This window comes from Nestor notabilis, unplaced genomic scaffold (genome assembly GCF_000696875.1).
Source record: "Nestor notabilis isolate BGI_N333 unplaced genomic scaffold, ASM69687v1 scaffold1330, whole genome shotgun sequence".
NCBI classification, from domain to species: Eukaryota; Metazoa; Chordata; class Aves; order Psittaciformes; family Psittacidae; genus Nestor; species Nestor notabilis.
Genome location: NW_009910477.1, coordinates 26,518 through 46,977, shown reverse-complemented (window position 1 = coordinate 46,977; position 20,460 = coordinate 26,518). Strand labels below are relative to the sequence as shown.

General features: G+C 49.2%; 1 protein-coding gene across 1 annotated transcript in view; it reads right to left on the bottom strand.

Moving 5' to 3' along the window:
* Window positions 1-589: 589 nt before the first annotated feature.
* The window catches only part of ZC3H7B (zinc finger CCCH-type containing 7B), a 40,638-nt gene continuing 20,767 nt past the window's right edge, over window positions 590-20,460 (bottom strand). Inside the window, 9 exon segments of the mRNA XM_010010056.1 lie at window positions 590-782; window positions 1,549-1,712; window positions 2,466-2,599; window positions 4,334-4,442; window positions 5,797-5,902; window positions 7,483-7,616; window positions 13,027-13,112; window positions 17,104-17,285; window positions 18,200-18,300. Of these exon segments, the coding sequence (XP_010008358.1) occupies window positions 590-782; window positions 1,549-1,712; window positions 2,466-2,599; window positions 4,334-4,442; window positions 5,797-5,902; window positions 7,483-7,616; window positions 13,027-13,112; window positions 17,104-17,285; window positions 18,200-18,300 (1,209 nt within the window).

Below are 20,460 nucleotides of genomic sequence, written 5' to 3'. Positions count from 1 at the left end.
GAAGCTTAAACCTAGATGTTTTAAGCCAGATCTAGTGGTTTTCCTTCTTTGCATCTCAATTCCTAATTCTTCTGGTTCAGAACTCCCAGGAGGGCAGGCCAGCTGCAGCAGTGTTAAGTGGGGCTTGCTCTGCAGTGTTGAGAAAAGGAGCACGTGAACTTCACGGTCACCTTTTCACCAGATGTCTGACCCTTCCCCTCAGCTTTGTCCTCCAGACCTCCGCAGCCACATTCCGAACTGAGGGGCAGAAGAATGATACAAGGATAAAATCTCCAATTTGCAGCCCAGTACAGACTGGATTCATTCCTTTGAATGAAGGACAGCGAAAACAAGAAGATGAAGAAGAAGGAGAACTTGGGGGGAAAGAAGAGAGAGGAAATGGATCACAAACTCAGTGAGCATGGTGTTCGCTGGCCAAGGAGAATCAAATTCACGATTTCATTCACCACTAACAAATCATCATCTCATAATCTTAAAACAAAAGAAAAGAAAAAGTTCTCTTTGTGAGACACAGGTCTCCCTGCTACTGCCACCCTTGGAAAACCCGCCCTGTGTTTCTCCAGCCGACAGGCTCCCCCCCGGTCCCTCACTATACACCATCCCGCAATAGGAAGTTGTATTTCCCGAAGTCGTCATCCCTGGGGCAGAGCAGCATGTCCTTGCGGGCTTTGGCCAGTTTCTGCTTGAGCACTTCCCTCCGGTCCAGCCACTCCGTCAGCTCGTCCTGGCCATGGGCAAAGCGACATTCCTCTCCTTCAGGGCAGGTCTTGCTCTTCTGGAACCTGCCGGTACAAGGAGCGCGATCAAGAGGGCACCCCCACGACAGGGTTTTTTGGTCCCCACCTGGGATACTTGCTTGGAGCCCAGTGAAACATGCTGCCAACTCTCCTTTCTAAGGGTGAAGTGATTCTCCTAGAAACCCATGTGCAGCTAGGGAAGGCAACATGGGGGCTGTGCAGAGAAGCAGAACAGCAAACAGAGCAACGGCTATGAGGAGATTTGGTCAACAAAATCAAACAGTGTGAGCTGGAACTGGACCAGCAGGGATGAGGAGAAACCACCACACAATGCCAGGTGGTAGCCATGAGAGACAGAGCCTTCTCTTGAACCAAAACAGCACTTCTAACCATCACAAGCCTTCTGAAGACACCTCAAGGCACTGATTCAGAGGGTGCGAAACATTTAAACCACTTAATAAAGCACCTGGGATTCCCCCGAGCATCAGGCCAAGCAGTCTGAGAGCCAAGAGCATCCTGGCCATGGAGGGCGCCGGTGCAGACATGAAGTTCCCTCTCCTCTTCTAAAGACATGTGCTTAGGAATGTATTTTTATCACTCAGTAATGTGGCTGAGCATCCCTGTGATCCAGCTGCAGCCTCACCATCACCCAAAACTGCCAGCTTGTCTCCCTCTTCCTCCAAGCAGAAGTCCCTGGGGACTCTGTGAGAAGAGGAGGAGGGAGTGAAGGAGGAGGAAGGATGATGGAGGCCCTGGGCCTGTTGCCCCGTATCTGCAGCAGCAGCAGAGAAGGGAGATGAGACAACAGTACCTTTCGCAGAGCCGGAATTCACCCATGGGGAAGCGGTAGTTCCAGCAGCTGGAGTCACTGTCTGAGGTGAAGACCTTCTCCTTGTGCTTCTCCGACTGGATGTGCTGCTGCCATTGCTTCTTGCTGTTGCTGTTCTTCCCGCAGAGCCAGCAGTGGTAGCCCATCTAACCAGTGCAGACAGGGCAAAGGGCCAGTCAGTGTATGAACAGTCATACCCACCGGCCTTCCCCGTGCTGGCGCTGCCTCTCCCCCTCTGTTTCCAGAGCATCCTGGAAGCTCCACTCAGTCTACAACCTCCCACACCTCCCTGCCATGTCATCATTAGGGCATGACGCTGCTGCTAAGGGGGAGCAGAGGAGATGCTGTGTCAACACCTACGCCACACCTCAAACAGGCTCAGAGAACAGTTCACTGACATGGTCCCCTGGCCCCTGCTCATGGCCTCCAGAAGCACAGACAATGCAGGACTCTTCATACACCATCCACCACCCCTGGCCTAAGGAGACATATCTGCCTCCAGTCTTCCCAGGCCTCTATGCTCCCAACCCAGCCCTTCTCCAAGCTTCTCCCCCTTTTTCGACAGGCCAGCAATGGCTTTGCCAGCTTTCCCAGGAGCCAGTAGGAACCTCGGGGAGAGACTGAGCCCATGCAAAAGGGAACCTAAGGTAGACTCCTACTGACTGGAGGATTAACAGAAAAGCTATTGCAGAGCCTTTCTGATGCCAGGTCAATTTCTTTCCGCCTCACCTGTGCTGCCCTTGCTGTGCTGCTCCAAGCTGCCCATCTAACCTACATTAGCACAGGCTCTTTCCCACAAAAGCAATGGAGTCCCTGCTGGCTCACACCTGGAGTACAGGAGAGGGGCAGGCTGTCAGCACCGAGGAGGAGGGATAAAAGACAAGACATGAGCTGATTACCATAATGTCAGCATAATCAGTGGGCATCTGGATCTGTTTCTCCCCTTCTCGCGAGGTGAGTGGTGTCCCCTCTCCAGGCTTCCCAGGATTGTGTTTCTTCAGCCACATGTCATAGGTCTGCTGCATATCTAGTACTGCACAAAGGCGACCTGTGAAGTCACTCAGACAACCTCCCGCACCGTGCACAAGCTACAAGACAAACGCTGAGGGAGCCCTTTCCTCCCCTGTCCTCTGCAGCAGCACCAGCTGCCGCACTGAAGGCTTAGGAGGCCCCACGTCGAGAGATCTCTGGGAAGAGGAATCCAATTCACACCACAACTACACCACCTGGCATGGGGTAGGTGTCTTCTGTGAGCCGAGTGGCAACCGTGACAGCAGCTACACAAAGTGTTCAGGAAGGAGGGAAAGTGCCCCAAGATCTCCATAGACCTCCCCCACCAGCTGATTCTCCATCAGGCCTGATTCTGCTTGACTTGGCAGACAACTCACTCCAGCCAGGGAGCTACGGCAGGGGCTGGGTTCAGACCAGTCCCTTCCCTCAGCCTAAGCTTCATCCTCGGCACTCGAGAGGAAGGAAAGCCCTTAAGCAAACTGGCCACAGGGAACACCGGGGAGGGGAGGAAGACCTAATGATAGCTTGCCTCAAGCTCAAAACCTGCCCAGAGGACTGCAGTATATGTCTCTTGGTGCTTTTGTTTTACAAGCCACTCAACATACTAGTGGGAAGGAAAATTCTGGGTGGAAGCTTTGAGTGCCCACCTCCTTTTTCTCCTCTTTTCTCCTGAGAGAGGCTATGGAAACGTAAACGTCTGCAGCACCAACGTGATGCTGTAAGTGCGTTGGTAGTGATTTAGTCCTCGCTAAATGGGTAATTGAGGAACTCATGGCAACTGGGGATAATGAATGCAAATTCCCCCAAACTGAAACAACTATGTCATTTGAAGATTCACCTTCGTGCTTGAGCAAACACACCCAGACTCGTCTGATGGGCTTTAAAGGCCTCAGCAATAAAATTACTTGAATTGTAATAAATAACAGGGTCTGGCTGGCAAAGACTCTCCATCCAAACACAAAGACTGAAAAAACTCAGGGCATGCCTGAAACCCTCCAAGCTTTCCAGTATCTCCCAAGAGAAACAGGGGAGCACCTGGACAACTGGGCCTTGCAAAGAGAGTCTTTTTTCCCAGCTTGCTGTTCGTCTGAATAAACAAGCATTGCTGCCAGGGAGCTGGCTGTCCAGGACATGGGCAACCCCCCAGCTATCCCACAGAAGGTAAGCTGGGAGACTCCATAATTAATTCCAGACAAGCTACTCCACAAAGGCACCACCCAACGACATTCTCATTCAGGATCTCAAATCCAATCCAATGAATACAATGCCACGAGCAGGGAGTGCCACAGCCCAGGAGCAAGGGATAGGAGCCGAAATGGGCAAGAAAGCCAAGGCAGATACAAGACAGACAAGAAAAATACAGGAGCAGCTACAGGTCAGGACTGGTGCTTTGTCAGAGCTCCATAGGGAGCCAGGCCTGGGACAGTACAGGCAACTGGAGGGACAGCACCAGGTGGATTCAATGAGCTGCAGAAAGGGAGGGCAGTAATGGAGCAGTGCAAGACATGGGACCAACGTGCACTAGTCCCAAAGTGAGGGACTCAAGATACACATGTATGTTTAAGAAAAGAGCAGCTCTGAATTACTATAGACAGATTATGGTGGCAGCCCATAATCCCACCAAAGCTCATAGTACCAGCCCTGTCCATCTCTCTCTCTCTGCTGTCAAGAGAATGTTGTAACAGACCCTGCATCCACTGCCCAAATGTCCTCTTCCCTCTCCCCAAACTCTCTGGTCCATGTTTCCCACACTCACTTTTATTTTCCTTCATGAAGGTCCACATGTCTCTCTCCTCAGGGCTGTGGGCGAAGGAGCAGTTGCCCACATACTGGCATTTCCTGCCATTTTGTGCATGGATACACAACTGGAGAAAGACAAGAGAGCAAAATTTAGCACCTGCACAAACACTCCTTGCTAAAGGGGAAAGTGGGTTCAGAAAAACAGCTGGGTCATCAAACTGCACACAGGAGAGGTCGCAAACTGGACCCTCCGTATGTCATTAACTCATACTTCTTTTCCTCAGTGATGACACGAAGGGTAAGTTTCTCCTATAAACACATGGGCAGTTCAGTTCAGTCCCTGGCCTCTCTCTTGTTGCCATTCCCATAGGTGACTGGGTGCAGGTACACTTAGTGCTGGCCCTGGGTGAGGCAGCAGGGAGCAACCTGGATGGACCCAATCTTGTTACCTGCTGGTCAAGTTGCTGGTCCCCAAAGGCACTCCATTCTCCACCCATTTCCAAGCAGGTGAAGAGTGGCCTTACAGGTTGCATACACCACACTACTGTGCACACAACTCTACCTCACAGCTACCAACAGCATCACTGCCAAGAGAAAATGAGCAGCTTTCTGAGCATCGTATTTACATATGGTTCCTTCTCCCCCCGTCCTGTCGTCAGAAGAGGACACCAGTGTGGATGCCAGCTGGCCCATACAAACTGGGGGAGAAGAGACAATGTGGCTGGGGCTGGGTGGGAGCTCAAGCAATGCACACACTTGAACTGCTTTGCTACACAATCTGCGACATACCTGCTGGCCCTGTTGCCTACTGTAGCAGATATAAGTAACTCCTGTTCCCCCACGCCAGCTTCTAGCAACTGGCCTACAACTGGAGATTGCTCAAGGCCTCGTGTGTGGACTTGGGAGCAGCAGGTCCCATAGCGGAGGGGGAGACATGCCTTCTACTTTCAGGGAGAAAGGAACAGAGAGGGAGAGAGAAACTATCAATCGCCGTATCTGAGGCTGGGGTTGGAGGTTGGACATCTACAGTTTTCCTCACAGTATGTGGCTTTCTAGCTGAGATTTTAGTTCTGCTTTCAAAATACATTATGAGTCAGTTTCACAGTCTACAGCAGCACAGCCTCAGGGACAAGCCCCTCTCAAGTGCTCTGTTTTGCCTCTCACCCACATTGAGAAACCCTGACCTAAGGGGAGAATCAAATCTCATTCCCAAACCCTGTGCCAGCCACCTCTTGAGACGCTGACTGCACTAACAGCAACGTCAGAAACTCCCATATGTGTGTAGAGTCCTTCCAACAGGTGCTGCTCCTCTTTCTGCTCCACCCTTTTGCTGGATGTGTTTGAAATGTCTTAGTCTGCCCTTAGTCTGTCCTTGCTTTCCACCTCAGCCAACACGTGCTTGCATCCCAAGGGACCAGCCCTCAAAGCACTGCACTATGGTGGGAGGGGGCACGTGGCTGTGCCAGGCATGGGGCTTACATCATACTGTTGTGGGAAGTTGCGGATGGAAGGCAGTGGTCGGACAGACACCCACTTCTTCTTTGCTTTGGACATCACCAGCAGGACGCGACGTTCCTTCGTCCAACTGAAAACCAGAGAATAAATCAAGAGAGGCAAAGGAAGAGCAGAACAAAGTTTTGTTTTCCCCAGGGACTCTTAAATATTGAGACATGACCGCTCCTCCTGTCCAGCTTGTCCCTGCACTATCCAGCTGTTCCTAGACATGCACATCTGTGAGACAGAAGCCCCAAGAAGGGTGTTTAGGAGGATCTCTCCTTGTACTTGCCACGTATTTCCTGGGGTCTCTCTTCTCATAAAGTCACAAAAGTCTCCCCCAAGTGTCACAGGGCATCACCATGGATTACTAAACAGCTGCTTTCCACCGTTCCACACAGCTGATTCGTGTGCAATCAGATCCATGAAAAACACTTGGAAATATTTTCTGCTTGAAAGGTGTAGTAGAAATGCAAGTCATTACAAACACTGTTCTATGAACAGGTGCCAGGAAGTATTAATTCTCCTGCAGCCCCAGCAAGTGATCACCAGGAGATACCCTGGGCAAAAGCCTAAGCTCTATTCAGCAGCTGCACAAAGAGGTGGTGTCCTTCCCATTCCAGGAAGCAACCCTCACCTGCTCACCTCTTCCAGCAACGCTGCTTCTGTCTCTTGTCCAACAGAGAGCTTACATTCACAGTAAGATGCTGGACTGTGCCTTTGCAGCTTGTGTTATGGGAAGTGAAGTTCTGTAAACCCTTCTATCCTGTCCTGACAGGCTGCCTGGGTGAGATGTGCCACAGTTTCCATGAGCCAATGGTGATTTCCAAGCTGGTATTCCTCTTCTAGGGGGCTTATAAGAAAGACGGGGACAAACTTTGTAGTGGGACATGTAGTGATAAGACAGGGGGTAATGGTTTTAAACTAAAAGGAGATTCAGACTAGATAAGGAAGAAACCTTTTACAATAAGGGTGTTGAAACACGGGAACAACCCACGGAAGAGGTAGTTGCTCCATCCCTGGAAACATTCAAGGCCAGGCTGCATGGGGCTCTGAGCAACCTGATCTAGTTGAAGATGTCCCTGCTCACTGCAGGGGGGTTTGGAAAAGATGACCTTTAAAGGTCCCTTCCAACCCAAACTATTCTATCATTCTATTATACTGTCACACTGATCACCCTCATGGGCCCCAAGGAGCCAGGAGCTGCAAACAGACAAGAAATGCCTCAGAGAAGAGCAGTCAAAGCAATGAAAGAGCCAAGGAAATGAATTTAAAAGGAAGCAAAACACCTTGAATCACTGCTAATAGTGACCTGACAGACATCTGCAAACAGCTAGGAGTATAAACATGTGCAGAGGAGAACTATATTAGTGACCTTTCTAAGAAGAAATGATAGCAACTGGGAGGAAAGGGAATTGTGGGAGCTGGACTGCATGCACCAGGAGTAAGTCTGCACAATGCTGACACCAAACACAAACAGTAAAAAGTGCTGGGAAGTGGAGAACAACTATCTGCAATTCTTGCTGTAGTGACAAACACCCCGAGCAGAGAGAGGCTGCAAGGTTTCCTGGCAGCTTCTTCCAGAGAGGCCAAATGAAGCCCTGGAGAAGATAAGAGAAGAAATTTCTGCCCCTGGGGAGGGGTGGGGGAAGAGAAGGCAGCATTGCTCACCAGTGGCGGGCTTTGGCACTACAGTACTTGAGGTCTTTATCTGGCTCCACCAGCTGTCCATTCCTCCAGCACTGGCCACACACAAATTTCATCTGGAGGTCGAAGGTGCTTGACGCAGGAGCCCGGGGAGAAGCCTAAGGAAGAGAACCACAACCTCAGGCAAACAGATCCAAAATGCACCCCTCAAGCTGCCACGGAGATGTTGGCAGCTCCCCGCTTGCCTGCGTGCCAGCAACAAGTCAGCTTAAATCAGAGACAGCCCAGCTCTCATCTGCCAGTGTTAGCTGCTGGCCCATTGAGATACTGGACAGGAACAAAACCTCCGCTTGCTTCAGCATGATTTCTTGAGCTTTGACATCTGGCCAAAACACAGCCAGCCTGGCAGATTCAAGCACTGACCAGGCCTGGCTGTGAAACCCCTGCAGCATGTCTCCATGTACAGACAAGCTCTGCAAGACCTGCGCCAGAGCTTAATCCCCACCTCCCCACAGGGAGGGCAATCCACATCCCCTTGCTACTGTGGAGAGAGCTCAGTCACACAGCCAAGAGAGCCCCCTTGGGAGGCAGCCGGGCCATGCCACAGGACAGGACCCACCACTTCTGCTGTTGGACTAAGAGGCCCATGTCACAGCTAGCATTTGACACCACGAAGTCAGAGCTGGGTCGCCTTCCAATCCATTTCTGGACAGGTTTCCATCTCTCACAGTTGCTTTGCACCAGGTTTCACAAGCAGTTAATTGCGGTCACTGGACAAAAGTTACAACTGTCAGTGCACATATTTCAAATCCTCTCAGCCACTTGATTGGTCTTCTACCTGTCCCCATGAAAAGGCTGTTTTGGGATTGTAACTAACAGGCTGAGGATTAAAAAGGAGCCAGTCCGTCCATCCCGTATCACTGTTGCCTCGTGTTCTCTGAGCAAATCTCTGGAAAGCCATTTGCATTCTGTATCACCACTGGAAGACATGAGACCGGTGTCTCCAGTTCATTTCCAAACCAAAGAGCAAACTGGACTGGACACCAATGGCCTTGGACATGGGAGTATGTGAGCGTACAAGAGAACACCCCAGTCATCAGGCTGACCATAAAGCACGGAAGTCATGTATGGATGAAACAGGTCTCTGACTCCTAACACTGCCCATCCCAGCTGCCATGCCTTGACTTCTAACCCTGAGCATCTAACAAGGAGCTTGCTTCTGTCAGCAGTTGATCAGCAGCAGCATGGACCCTATGTGCGTCCCTTTGGCCAAGGGAAAACAGCAAGCACAGGCGGTGCAGAATAAAAGCATCTCCCAGGAAACACCACATAAGCTATTGACTACCACTCTGCATCGCTCCAGATCTGACATGCGAAAGGTACTCAACTGCTGTGAAAAGCTGACCAGAGAGCTGTGCTTACTACAAGAGGCCATCCGCTGCTCTGGATGTTCCAGCTAAAGGTCCCTTCCAGAGACCCATCATCTCTCCTGAAAAGCAGTAGCAATTCTGTCCTACTCGCCTGCAAGATGGTCTTTCTGGTGGCATCTGGCACATGACTCAGGCATCTGCCAGCTTTCACCAGTGCTGGTGACCACCCAGAACACATCAAACTGGCTGGATGTGGGATGAGCAGGGTTGGGACTTGGGACATCATGAAGGCAGTAGGGTACCTGTGTCTCAGATGCATGGCCTCTGAACACTAGTTTTAATCTCCACTTGGTCTCCAAAGGAAATTATGCTACAGCTTGCCTCTGACCCACCAAACTTAGACGCCTAAGGTAATAAAATGGCATGGCTGGCATATTCCCTTTTATCAGCCCCATGCTATCTGCCATATAATCCTCCAGGCAACAGATCTCTCAGCACAGCCAGGAAACTTGGCTCAATTCTACTGACTCAGCAAAACCAGAAACTGTGTGGCTCCAGAAGGCACAAAAGATCAGAGATCAAGAGAATGTTTCTCAGGTAATTCTGGTGATCCTGCTTTTCCTGCAAATTCCGAACCAGAAGAATCCTGTGCATTTCTTCATCAGAGTCATGCAAACTGCTGGTCAATCCAGTGGGCATGTATGCTCCCAGGGGATCAGGAGCCAAGTGAAAAATCAAAGCTGCTGCTATTGCTGCTACATGACTGTATTTGTAAAGGCAAGACACATACCTGGCACACTGCTGATAACCAACAGCGTGGAAATTATATCACATGAGGCTCTAGCAGATGAAGCCAGGCAAAACTGCCTCGGGCTGGGGCACCACCCCTTGCTATGGAGCCAGACAATATATTGTTAGCTATGCACCATGGCAACCAAATAAATAAAAGTCTTTGGCACGACAGCTCTCCACTTCAGGCTTTGCAGAAAGCAACAGCCACAGCATGGCCGCTCGTGTCTCCCAACTTCAGGAACCCCTCTCAGCAATAATTAAATGCTCTCTGGAGGAGCCACATGCTTCAGGGGACTATATGAGGGGCCCAGGTTACTCAGCCACCTAACCCAGTGATCTCTACATAGCTGCGAATACCCCTTACCAGAGACTTTTCACTCCATGCTTAAACTCTTACTTCTGAGGCCACTTTTTTGGAAGTTTTGCAGCCAGCTAGTGGAGTAGAAACAGTATAGCCCTCAAAAATCAGAAAAAAACCTGAGGGCTAAACGCCCTCAATTGCTAGGGGGGTGATGGGAGGACACCCAGCTACTGACAACAGCCTCTTCTGCTGACTGCCTCTTCAATCTGCAGCCACTGGTTTTACTCCTACAGCAGCCTTTATACGGGGCCAAGTGTGAGATCCCTGGCAGGTCTTTAGCAAGCGGTATCTTCATTTTCCACTTCTTGCTAACTCTCACTCTCATGACCTGCAGCGTCACAGCTGCTGGGTCCCTGCGTGCTGCCTGCCTCTTTTCTCCACAACTGGATAGCCCCAGCTAGAAACTGAGTCCAACTGGCAGCTGTGACAAAACTGCAGCAAAATCCCTTGGAGCGACTTTGCTTCCGCTGACCAGAGGGCACCGGGGTGAGCATGGATCACACGGGATGGTGGGAAGGAGGGGTCTGCTTTTACAGCACTCCTGGGAAGTTGTCTTTGCCAGGCAGCCAACTTCGAAAGCTGGAGGACGCTGAGAAAACTCCGAGTCACATCAGCCTGCTTGGATGGGAGAAAATAATGGCAAAAGTAAATATCTCTCAACAGATATGTTAGTCCTTCCCCTGAGGTCTGTGGCAGCAAGCCAATGTCTCATCCCATAGCACGGCCCTCTGGCTGAGTAGTGCTGATGCCAAAGCCATGGTTTGCTATTGCAGATGTATGCATCTGACCAATTTGACTCCGTCTCCCTGCACAGTGCCAGTGCCAGGCTGCCAATACCTACAGACCATTGACGGTGCTGCTGGGAGGCACTTTCTGACTGCAGCAACAAGGCTGCTGCTTCACCTCCACACAACATGATGACTTGGAAGGGTGGAGAGTGCAGTCCAGCTCTGTGACAGTCACCTGTGAGGCACAACCAGACTTCGTCGTTGGCTGTCAGCCCTAACACTGCCCACAGGGCCCAGAAGCTGTAGCTCATGGCTCATCCCCTGACAGCTGATGAAGCAGGCACTGGCATTTCTTTTCCTGAGCCACTGCTCCCTGCAAGCCCTGAAAGCCAAAAACTAAATCCTTACTCAGCATCCAGATCCCAAGTGCTTCACAGGCCATGCTCCGACTGTGCCTGCTGAAAAACTTGTTCTTCCAACAGCAGCACCTCCAGACAAAGGTGAATATGAAGCTGCAAGGCTTGCAGGACAACAGCTGTCCAACCACTTTTTTTTACCTCCTGATTATGCACAGAGAATGGCAAGAAAGAGCTTTCTGGAAAACGCAGGGAGATCCACAGCAGGCAGGACAGAACCAGTCACTAGACTTCTCTCTCCATGGGGCAGGGATGGCTGATATATATCCAACTACTGTCACAAACTGCTGCAAATTCACACTTAGTTTCCTCCACTATGAAGATGCAGGCAGCTGCCTCTGTCCCCACACCAGGTAGAAGAGATCATAGCCAGCTCCATCTGCAGGGGCCATTCAGGCTCACTTCTCATACAATACAGGCTGTAGAAACTTGTCCTCTCAACTTCCTGAGAGGCTAGAACATATTCCTTAAGCAAGTCAGACAACTTTGAGAACTAGAGCCCTTGCTTACTGTGGCCTGCTCCTTCCCATTCCTCTCCTCCAACCACGTCAGACTACAACAGCAGAACAGGCTGCACAGGTACGTTTCTGAGCATCTCCTCAAAGATGACTCCAAAATGTGGACACAAAGCCCACTGCAAGCACCAGTGCAGTCACCTGCATCTTTCCTGTTGGGCTAACCCATGTCCACCAGACCTGCTTTTCCCCAGCATCAGTGCCCTAGAGGTTTCTGAACACGTCTGCTGGTCCATAACCTAGCCAAAACAAGCTGCTATGCACCACGCTGAGTGACTCAGATCCCTTTCCTATGAAACACCTCCTCTGCAGGGTGCTCACACGCTGCACCCAGTGCTGGTCTCTGCAGAGGGACTCCTGGGTGAGGGGTCCCAGACAAAGGTGATGCAGACCCTTGCTCTGACAGTAAGGCACAGGCCAAGAAGTGGCAGTTCAAGTATCCACAAGGGGAAAAAGAGCTGTCAGGTGGGAACAAAACGGATTCAGAACACCCTCCCAAGCATTGTGCAGGGGTCAGAATTGCTCCTATGCCTGAGAGCTTGCTGGGAGGCATGAAGTTTCTCTTCTCATCAGACAAGATTTTCTGAAAGTCATTAAAACAACACACTCCCTGCTCTAATGGCAGAACTGCTTTAGTTCAATCTCAGGGCTGGGCTGGAAATCATCCTCACTGGATGGGCTTTATTCCTACACTACAGAACACCCTTTTGGGGAAGAAAATAAGGATAAGTCAATGCCACCCATAGCCAACAGGTTGGGAGAAAGCAAACAAAGAGGTGCCCTTTGCTTATCACACACCTCTCCAGAGATAGCTGTTGGCAGTGTTGGGGGTACAGGCAGAGGCATCTTCTCCCACACTGAGAGACTGGTGGCACAAAGAGAGGCAGAGCTCACAGCTGCCTCCTGGCAAAGCATCACTAAGATCTCTGTCCAGCCTCAAAGGCACCTGAGCTGTGAGTTCCACCCACTCCTGCATTCAGAGCAGTCCTGAGGGTCATTTCTTAGAGCCCTTCATACTGCCGTATCGTCCCTTGGCCACTGAAGGGCAGCAGGACACCTTTGGTCCCCGCTCTGTGTGGCCACTGTCCCCAAAGTCTCTCCACTTCAGCAGCAAGTGTCGCAGGAAGCACTGTTCTCTGCACACTGCCCTCCATCCTCTGGAGGCTTTGCCCCACCACTGAACAGACCAGATAACAGTGCTGCAAAACAAGGCACAAAGCACATCACTAGCACAGCAACCAGGAAAGCTCTCAGGTGTCCTGCTTCTCAATGGCCAGCCTGGTCTGCCTGGGACCTGCCACGCACTGCACTGGGACTTAAAAAGAGAAAGTGCTGGAACGGTTGGGAGCAAACCCAGGCTGCAAGCCAGAGATGCACCTCACTTACCATGCTGTTGGCTGGTTTGCTGGCATGTGCCTCCATCTGCTGCCAGTACTTCTTTGATTCCTGCACGATATCTTCATGGGTCATTCCTGGGAACAAAAGGGTACAGAACTGAGCTACCCTGCCTTGGCCAAGAGACGGAGGGAGAGGTTTCAGGACTTCCTATGCTGAAGCTTACAAACCCCTGTGTGACTGACAGCTCCCAATGTACCTACTGGTAATGTCAGGGTTGTAAGAGGACCCACCACAGAATGTATTTAAGCACAGGCTAAGGAAGCTCATCTCTCCACACAAGGCAAATAAAAGGGGTAAGAGTTAAGTTTCCTGGGCTCACTCAGACCTGGTGTTCTGCTCAGGTTGTTGCAAAGGACCCAGATGTTGCCTCCAAGATGATGATTCTTGGCACGGGGTCAAGACCTTGACCAAGGCCATCCCTCAACACCGCATCAACAGATCCTAAACCAATGTCCCCAAGGCAATGCTTTGTTACTGTTGATCTACTGTATATTGGAGTTCTGGGCACTAGCTTTCCATGGGCTATCTGGGCACTAGATATTCCACCAAGATACCTAGCATCTCCAAGACCCCAGAAGTCTCACCTGATCCGTGCTGGGATTAATTAATCTGCTACTTCATCAGTCAATAGGTGAAAAGGAAAGTTGAAATTCAGCACAGACAAACACCAAGTGCAATCAAGGTAGCAAGGAAAGACCAACAGCACAAAACCAACCAAGGAATAGCTATGAGTATGTAACTAGCAAGTAAAGATCTGCAAGGTTTCAGAAATCAGAAATGCAATATCAGACAACAAGAAAAAGGGTTGTTCAGACGTTATCTAAGGAATTAGCTCCTGACCAACTCAAGTGATGAGGGAACAGCCCCTGCCAGCATCAACTGGCTAGGTGGGCACTATGAATCTCAGCGTGCTAAACAGCAAAAGTATGTAAGAGTAGGAAATGTCTGGTCAATGTGAAGCCTCTATTATAAAAAAGCCATGTTATTTAAGTGCTATAAAGACCTATAAAGCTACCAAAATGAACTGAAGCAAGTATCTTACAACAGCCAGCTGAATGCAACGAGTGGGGTGCTGAGGATGGCCTTGATGCAGCACCCCCAGCACAGAGAGACTGCAAAATTGCTTGCTTTGCTTTTGCCTACAGCTTTTACTACTGAGGTGTTCCCCAGACATGCCACATGGACATGATCTTTTATCTGAGAGCCAGCATTTTCCAGAACTTAAAGGCCAGCAGACACAAGTTTTCATCTCAGTTTAGGCTGTGTGTAACTTGGGTAAGTGACAGCATTCCTGACCTCAGTTTCCCCACCTGTGACTTCAGCTGTCTAGGCCTTGCCACGCAACAATACTGCTGTTTGTACAGCCCTTGGACAGAATGAAAAGCATTCAGGGAATTTTACCATTCTTCGAGAACATCTGCTCAGGCCTCCAAAATGGCAGCTGCTGCACAGCTAGTACTACTCCCAGATCAGAGCTGTTTGTGGATTTTCTCCTTTTTAACCATTAATTCCAGAAGAAACTGTGTAGAGTTAGAAAAACTGCAACTCCCTCTTTCGTGTCCAAGTATTCCAGAGTTGGACACAACACTTATCTGTACTTTGGGGACAGAAATCATAAAGCTGGGGAAAAGCACAGTAAAAAGGACCAAAGCAGCTCCCATCTTCTCCATTCTGCACACCTGCACTGTGATCCTTGGGGTGCAGAACCGGCAGGAGAAGCATGTACGGTTCTTGTCAGAGGACTGAATTTCAGGTCAAGTTCTCAGCAAGTGACTGCCTTCCTCCAGTCCCAGAAATCTGAATTAACTCAACAATACACCCTAGAAATGTGGTGGTTGGGGAAAAAAGCAACCCTCCCAAATATGAAAAGATGTTTTCAAATACACCAGCTCTCCAAAGCATGAACTGTCCCCACAGAGAACCAAAAGACTCATGTGTTGATTACTTAAATTTCAGCATCTTTTGCAACATCATTTGTGAGGACAAAGAGACTGTGATTTCCAGTGATGGAAGAAGATAGTAAGATATGTCTGTGAAAAGCCACAGTGAACAAGAAAACAGTCCTGCCTGCCCATATTTTCGTATCTTGGGAACCTTTACTCCACTAATACAATCCTTTATCCCCATGAACAAAGCCACAAGCTCTGTAAAAACTCAAATGGCTGTGAAATGCAACAGCCCAGTGGTTTTAAACGCAAGCTGCTATGAATGCTGTCCCTTTCCTATTCTTGCCAAGCAATGGTGCCCAAATCAAACTCTCTGTTCCAAAGCTAAAGCATTCCCAGAAAATAGCAACAACTACCTTTCATCTCTGTTTCCACAATGAGGGATACAATCAAGAGGGGTAATAAACTACCACTCCAAGAAGGAAAACTCACAAGGAAAGCAGGCTTATACATACAGCCCAGCAGAAACAAACAAAACCACACAACAAACAAAACAAAAATATGATGGCTCTCCCATTGTTGGAAAAGATGGCAATAAGTACAAGGCTGACTGACCACCTCTGCAGCTAAACTCACAGCTTGTTTCATCTCCTGAGCTTCCTGTTTGGAAATCACTTCTTCAAGCAAAGAAGGCAAGAAGCAAAAATCAATCTAACCAATTTCTTCTACAGTCTGAAGAGGAAGGAATAGGGGAGGGAAGGGAGGAGGGAGCAAAACCACTTTTTCTAAAAACAATTAAGTAAAACATTACAAAAATAAACCAACCATGGGCTGAGGAAAAGAGCAAGGTGCTTGAATGTCCGAGTGCCCAGACTACTACAGGCAGTATCATAAGCACGTAGGGCAGCAATGGTGGCTTATGACTCACAGGCAACATGGTCTTAGAAACTCTGGTGGTGTCATTTTTTCATTTCCTGTGGCCACAAGTGAAGCCCAATGGGGAGAACAGAAGATGGCATTTGCCACAGTGTGCTACTTGTTCACCTGTATTCCCCAGTGAGTCCGGCCAAGGACTAGGACTGCACTGAACAACGGTGACAGGCGCTTCACAATAAACTGAAGAAGTTGCCCCCAACTACATCAGAGTGGTGAGAAACATCCATAACATGTTTCTTCTCCGAAGTACTCTGGGCTGGGTCCTGCACTAAACAAGATCCTGTAGTTAAAAAAGATGTAGGCAGGGCAGCACTGTGGGTGGACCAGCATCTACTAATTTAACAGGAGAGCAGCAAAAGAAACCCTCCAACATGTCAGAAAGAGAAAAAGACAGAGGACTGAAAGTGCCAGATGTGGGATTGTCATCATATGAGTGACCTGAATATAATTTCTGCAATAGCCTCTTCAGAGCCATGTCATCAAAGCCTTTTCGGGGAACACCAAGTATTTTGTCAGTTTCCACTGTTGGTGAATTTGAAACTGGAGATGCACAGCCTTCCTTTGTAACCTACACACGCTGCCATTCTCACTGCACCAGATGCTCGCTCAGGGATCCAGCTGCACAGAATTTAAGCACCAGAACACCTCTGGGGATTCAGCTCTACCTAATAATAATTTCAACTTACGCAGCTGGTGCTGCCAAGGAAAATGCTTCCTGGTCTGCAAATTACAACAGCACATGTAAAGGGACAAGGGCCAAATCAGAATCACAAAATGGTTTGGAAGGGACCTTAAATATCACCTACTTACAATCCCCCTGCCATCAGCAGGGACACCTTCCACTAGACCAGGTTGCTCCACGCCCTGTCTAACCTGACCCTGAAGACTTCCATGGATGGGGCAGCTGCAACTCCTCAGCCACAGCTTCTGGTGCCAGGGCCTCACCACCCTCATAGTGAAGAATTAACCCTAATATCTAATCTAAATCTACCCTCCTCTAGTTTAAAGCCATTCCCCTTGTCCCATCACTCCATGTCCTTGTAAAAAGTCCCTCTCCAAATCATCTCACAGAACACCTTGGTCCTCTTTTCTGTGTCCCTGAGGATAAAAAGTATATGAACAAGTTGAGTGCCAACCTCTCAGTACTCCCACATCACCCTCTTCCCCTCTCAAATGGCGTGGGGTACACACTGGAGGAAACTCAGGCGTACACATCACCAGCCCTGCACCAAGTCACACTCACCTGAATATTGCTGCAGCAGCCAGACCTTGAGCTCGATGAAACTATGAGCAAAGTGGCAGCTGTCCTCGCGCAGGCAGCCGTACCGCACCTCATGCCGGCACACGTCAAACTGGAAATGCTCCTGGAACTGCCGGATTTTGGAGTACTTCAGGGAGGTGGAACGTACGATGTGGACCAGACACCTGCACCCAGGCCAGAGAAATATGAAGCACCAGACGAAAAAATCTTCACCCTCTCCTCCTTACATGTGACTTTCAGACAGTTGGCTCAGCAGACACAGGTCCTCTGGGAGAGACAGATCCCCACCGGGAAAACCAAACCCCTGCCTTCCCACCCTATCAACCCTAGGTAGGTACTTTCAATCTCCTCAGCCCATGGGTGATTCTCTGCTTAAGTTCACAGATCAGACACATTTCAAAGTATGCAGCAAAGATACCAACACCTCTGGCTCAGCAAGTCCCTAAGTCTCAAGTTGCCAGGAACCACAAGGGTTGTATTACTGTGTACTTGATGTGTTTCTTAAACTTGTTTTCCCAAACATTCATCACCAGCCAGAGGTAGGATCCTGAGCTAGAGGATCTTTGGTTTGACCTTTATGTAAAGGCCAAACTGAAAGGCAAATTAAGTCAAAGGCTGACTTCAAAGGGCTTTGCCAGTGCCTGAAATCCCTCAACACCAGGAAGAAACTGTGTGCAGGGTGAAGCGCAGTGCTATTTATCATGCTTTGAGCTGCCCTATGATTGGAACCCATGGGACGGAAGGAAGGAAGGAAGGAAGGAAGGAAGGAAGGAAGGAAGGCAGGAAGGAAGGAAGGAAGGAAGGAAAGAAGGAAAGAAGGAAAGAAAGAAAGAAAGAAAGAAAGAAAGAAAGAAAGAAAGAAAGAAAGAAAGAAAGAAAGAAAGAAAGAAAGAAAGAAAGAAAGAAAGAAAGAAAGAAAGAAAGAAAGAAAGAAAGAAAGAAAGAAAGAAAGAAAGAAAGAAAGAAAGAAAGAAAGAAAGAAAGAAAGAAAGAAAGAAAGAAAGAAACCAGTGCCCTGGAGTTAAACTGGCTGGACTTGTGAGAGATTGCTCCCATCAACACAAAAACAGTCACTCACTTGTTGTCATGGAAACTGTGTTTGGCAGAAAGGTTGGAGCAGACAGATGGTGTGTCCTTGGTCCCTTTGCTGATAATCCGGGGTTTGCTGTCAAAGCAAATCTGAGAAGAGAAGAATTAGCATGCTGGGAAAATCTTAGAGAGCAGTGAACCAGAGCCACTTCAGTTGGAAGGGGAAGAAGAACCAGAACCAGCCTATTCTAATGTTCAAAGTCAAAAGAAGCCTGGTGAAAACTTCGTGGTAGGGCTTTAAAATAAAATAAGCAAACTTTTGGAAAAGCTTCCAGACAACATTTTTTGGCTTACTCTCAAAAGTATTTTCCATTGTGGTTGGAAAACTTTTGGTCAGAGCCACATATTCTTTCCCAGTTAGCCAACACAGCAAGAACAAGGGGGAAACGATGGGGAGAAATAAAAGAACAGCCAGTTCACAGCAAAGAACATGTCTCTTTACATGTACCACTGCCAATGTGGGGAATTCTCTTCTGCAGACCATCAAGATGGTATTAAGTCCATCCTTAACTGCCTGTCTCAGTGGCTCAGCACTGTTGGAATTCGCTGGTTTACAGGGTTCTGATTTCTAAAGTAGCTGGAGCTAAATTACAATTCAAAGCAACACCTCAAGACAGAGGAAGAGACAGGTGATCCCATGAGGCTGCGTGCACCTGGTTCAGACGCAGGAGGAAAACTACCTCTCCTTTCTTCTACACAGCTGTACCTATTACTCACTGCCCTTCTGGGAGCAGGGCACTGGCTGGGACATATAAAATCATAGAATTTATTAGGTTGGAAAAGGTCTTCAAGATCATCAAGTCTAACCATTAACCTAGCACTGCAAAGTCCACCAATAAACCATGTCCCTAAGCACCACGTATACAACTTCTAAATACATCTACACCTTCTAAATACCTCCATGGATGGTGACTCAACCACTTCCCTGGGCAGCCTGTTCCAATGCTTAATAAACCTCTTGGTGAAGAAATGGTTCCTAATATCCAATTTAAACCTGCCCTGGCAAAACTTGAGGCCACTTTCTCTTGTTCTAACGCTTGTTACTTTGAGAAGAGACTGACCCCACCTCACTACAACCTCCTTTCAGGTAGTTGTAGAGATTGATAAGGTCCCCCCTGAGCCTTCTCTTCTCCAGACCAAGCCCCAACAGTTCTCACAGATGCTCCTCATCACACTTGTGCTCCAAACCCTTCACCAGCTATGTTGCCCTTCTCTGGCCCCGCTCCAGCACCTCAATGTCTCTCCTGTAGTAAGGGGCCCAGAACTGAACACAGGATTCGAGGTGCGGCCTCAGCAGTGCTGAGTAGAGGGGGAAGATCACTGCCCTGGTCCTGCTGGACACACTAGTGCTGATACAGGCCAGGATGCTGTTGGCCACCTTGGCTGCCTGGACACAAACCTGGCTCATGTTCAGATGCCTGTTGACCAACACCCCCAGGTCTTTTTATGATGGGCAGCTTTCCAGACACTCCTCTCCAAGCAGCATTGCATGAGGTTGGTGTGACTCAAATGCAGGACCCAGCACTTGGCCTTGCTGGCCCACTGGTCCAGCCTGTCCAGATGCCAAATTGGTGCTGCCTGCAAATTTACTGAGGGTGCACTTGATCCTCTCATCCAGACCATTAGTAAAGATATCAAACAGAGCTGGCTCCAGTACTGAGCCCTGGGAACACCACTAGTGACCAGCCACCAACTGGAGTTAACTCCCTTCACCACCACTCTTTGGGTCGGGGCCATCCAGTCAGTTTTTTACCCAGCAAAGAGTACACACATCCAAGCCACAATGCTCCGGGAGAATGCTGGGGAAAGTGGTGTCAAAGGCTTTACTGAAGTCTAGGTAGACAACACCCACAGCCTTTCCCTCATACGCTAACTGGGTCACTTTGTCATAAAAGATCAGGTTGGTCAAGCAGGACCCGCCTTTCACAAACCCATGCTGACTGGACCTGATAGCCTCATGTCCTGCATGTGACATGTGATGGCACTCAAGATGATCTGCTCCATAACCTTCCCGTGCATGAGGTCAGGCTGACAGGCCTGTAGTTCCCCAAATCCTCCTTCCAGCCCTTCTTCTAGATGGGCATCCCATTTGCTAATCTCCAGTCAACTGGGACCTGCCAGGTTAGCCAGGACTGCTGAGAAATGACGGGAAGTGGCTCTGAGCACTTCCACCAGCTCCTTCAGAACCCCTAGGTGGATCCCATCCAGCCCCATAGACCTGTGTGTATCTAAGCGGTATAGCAGGTTGTC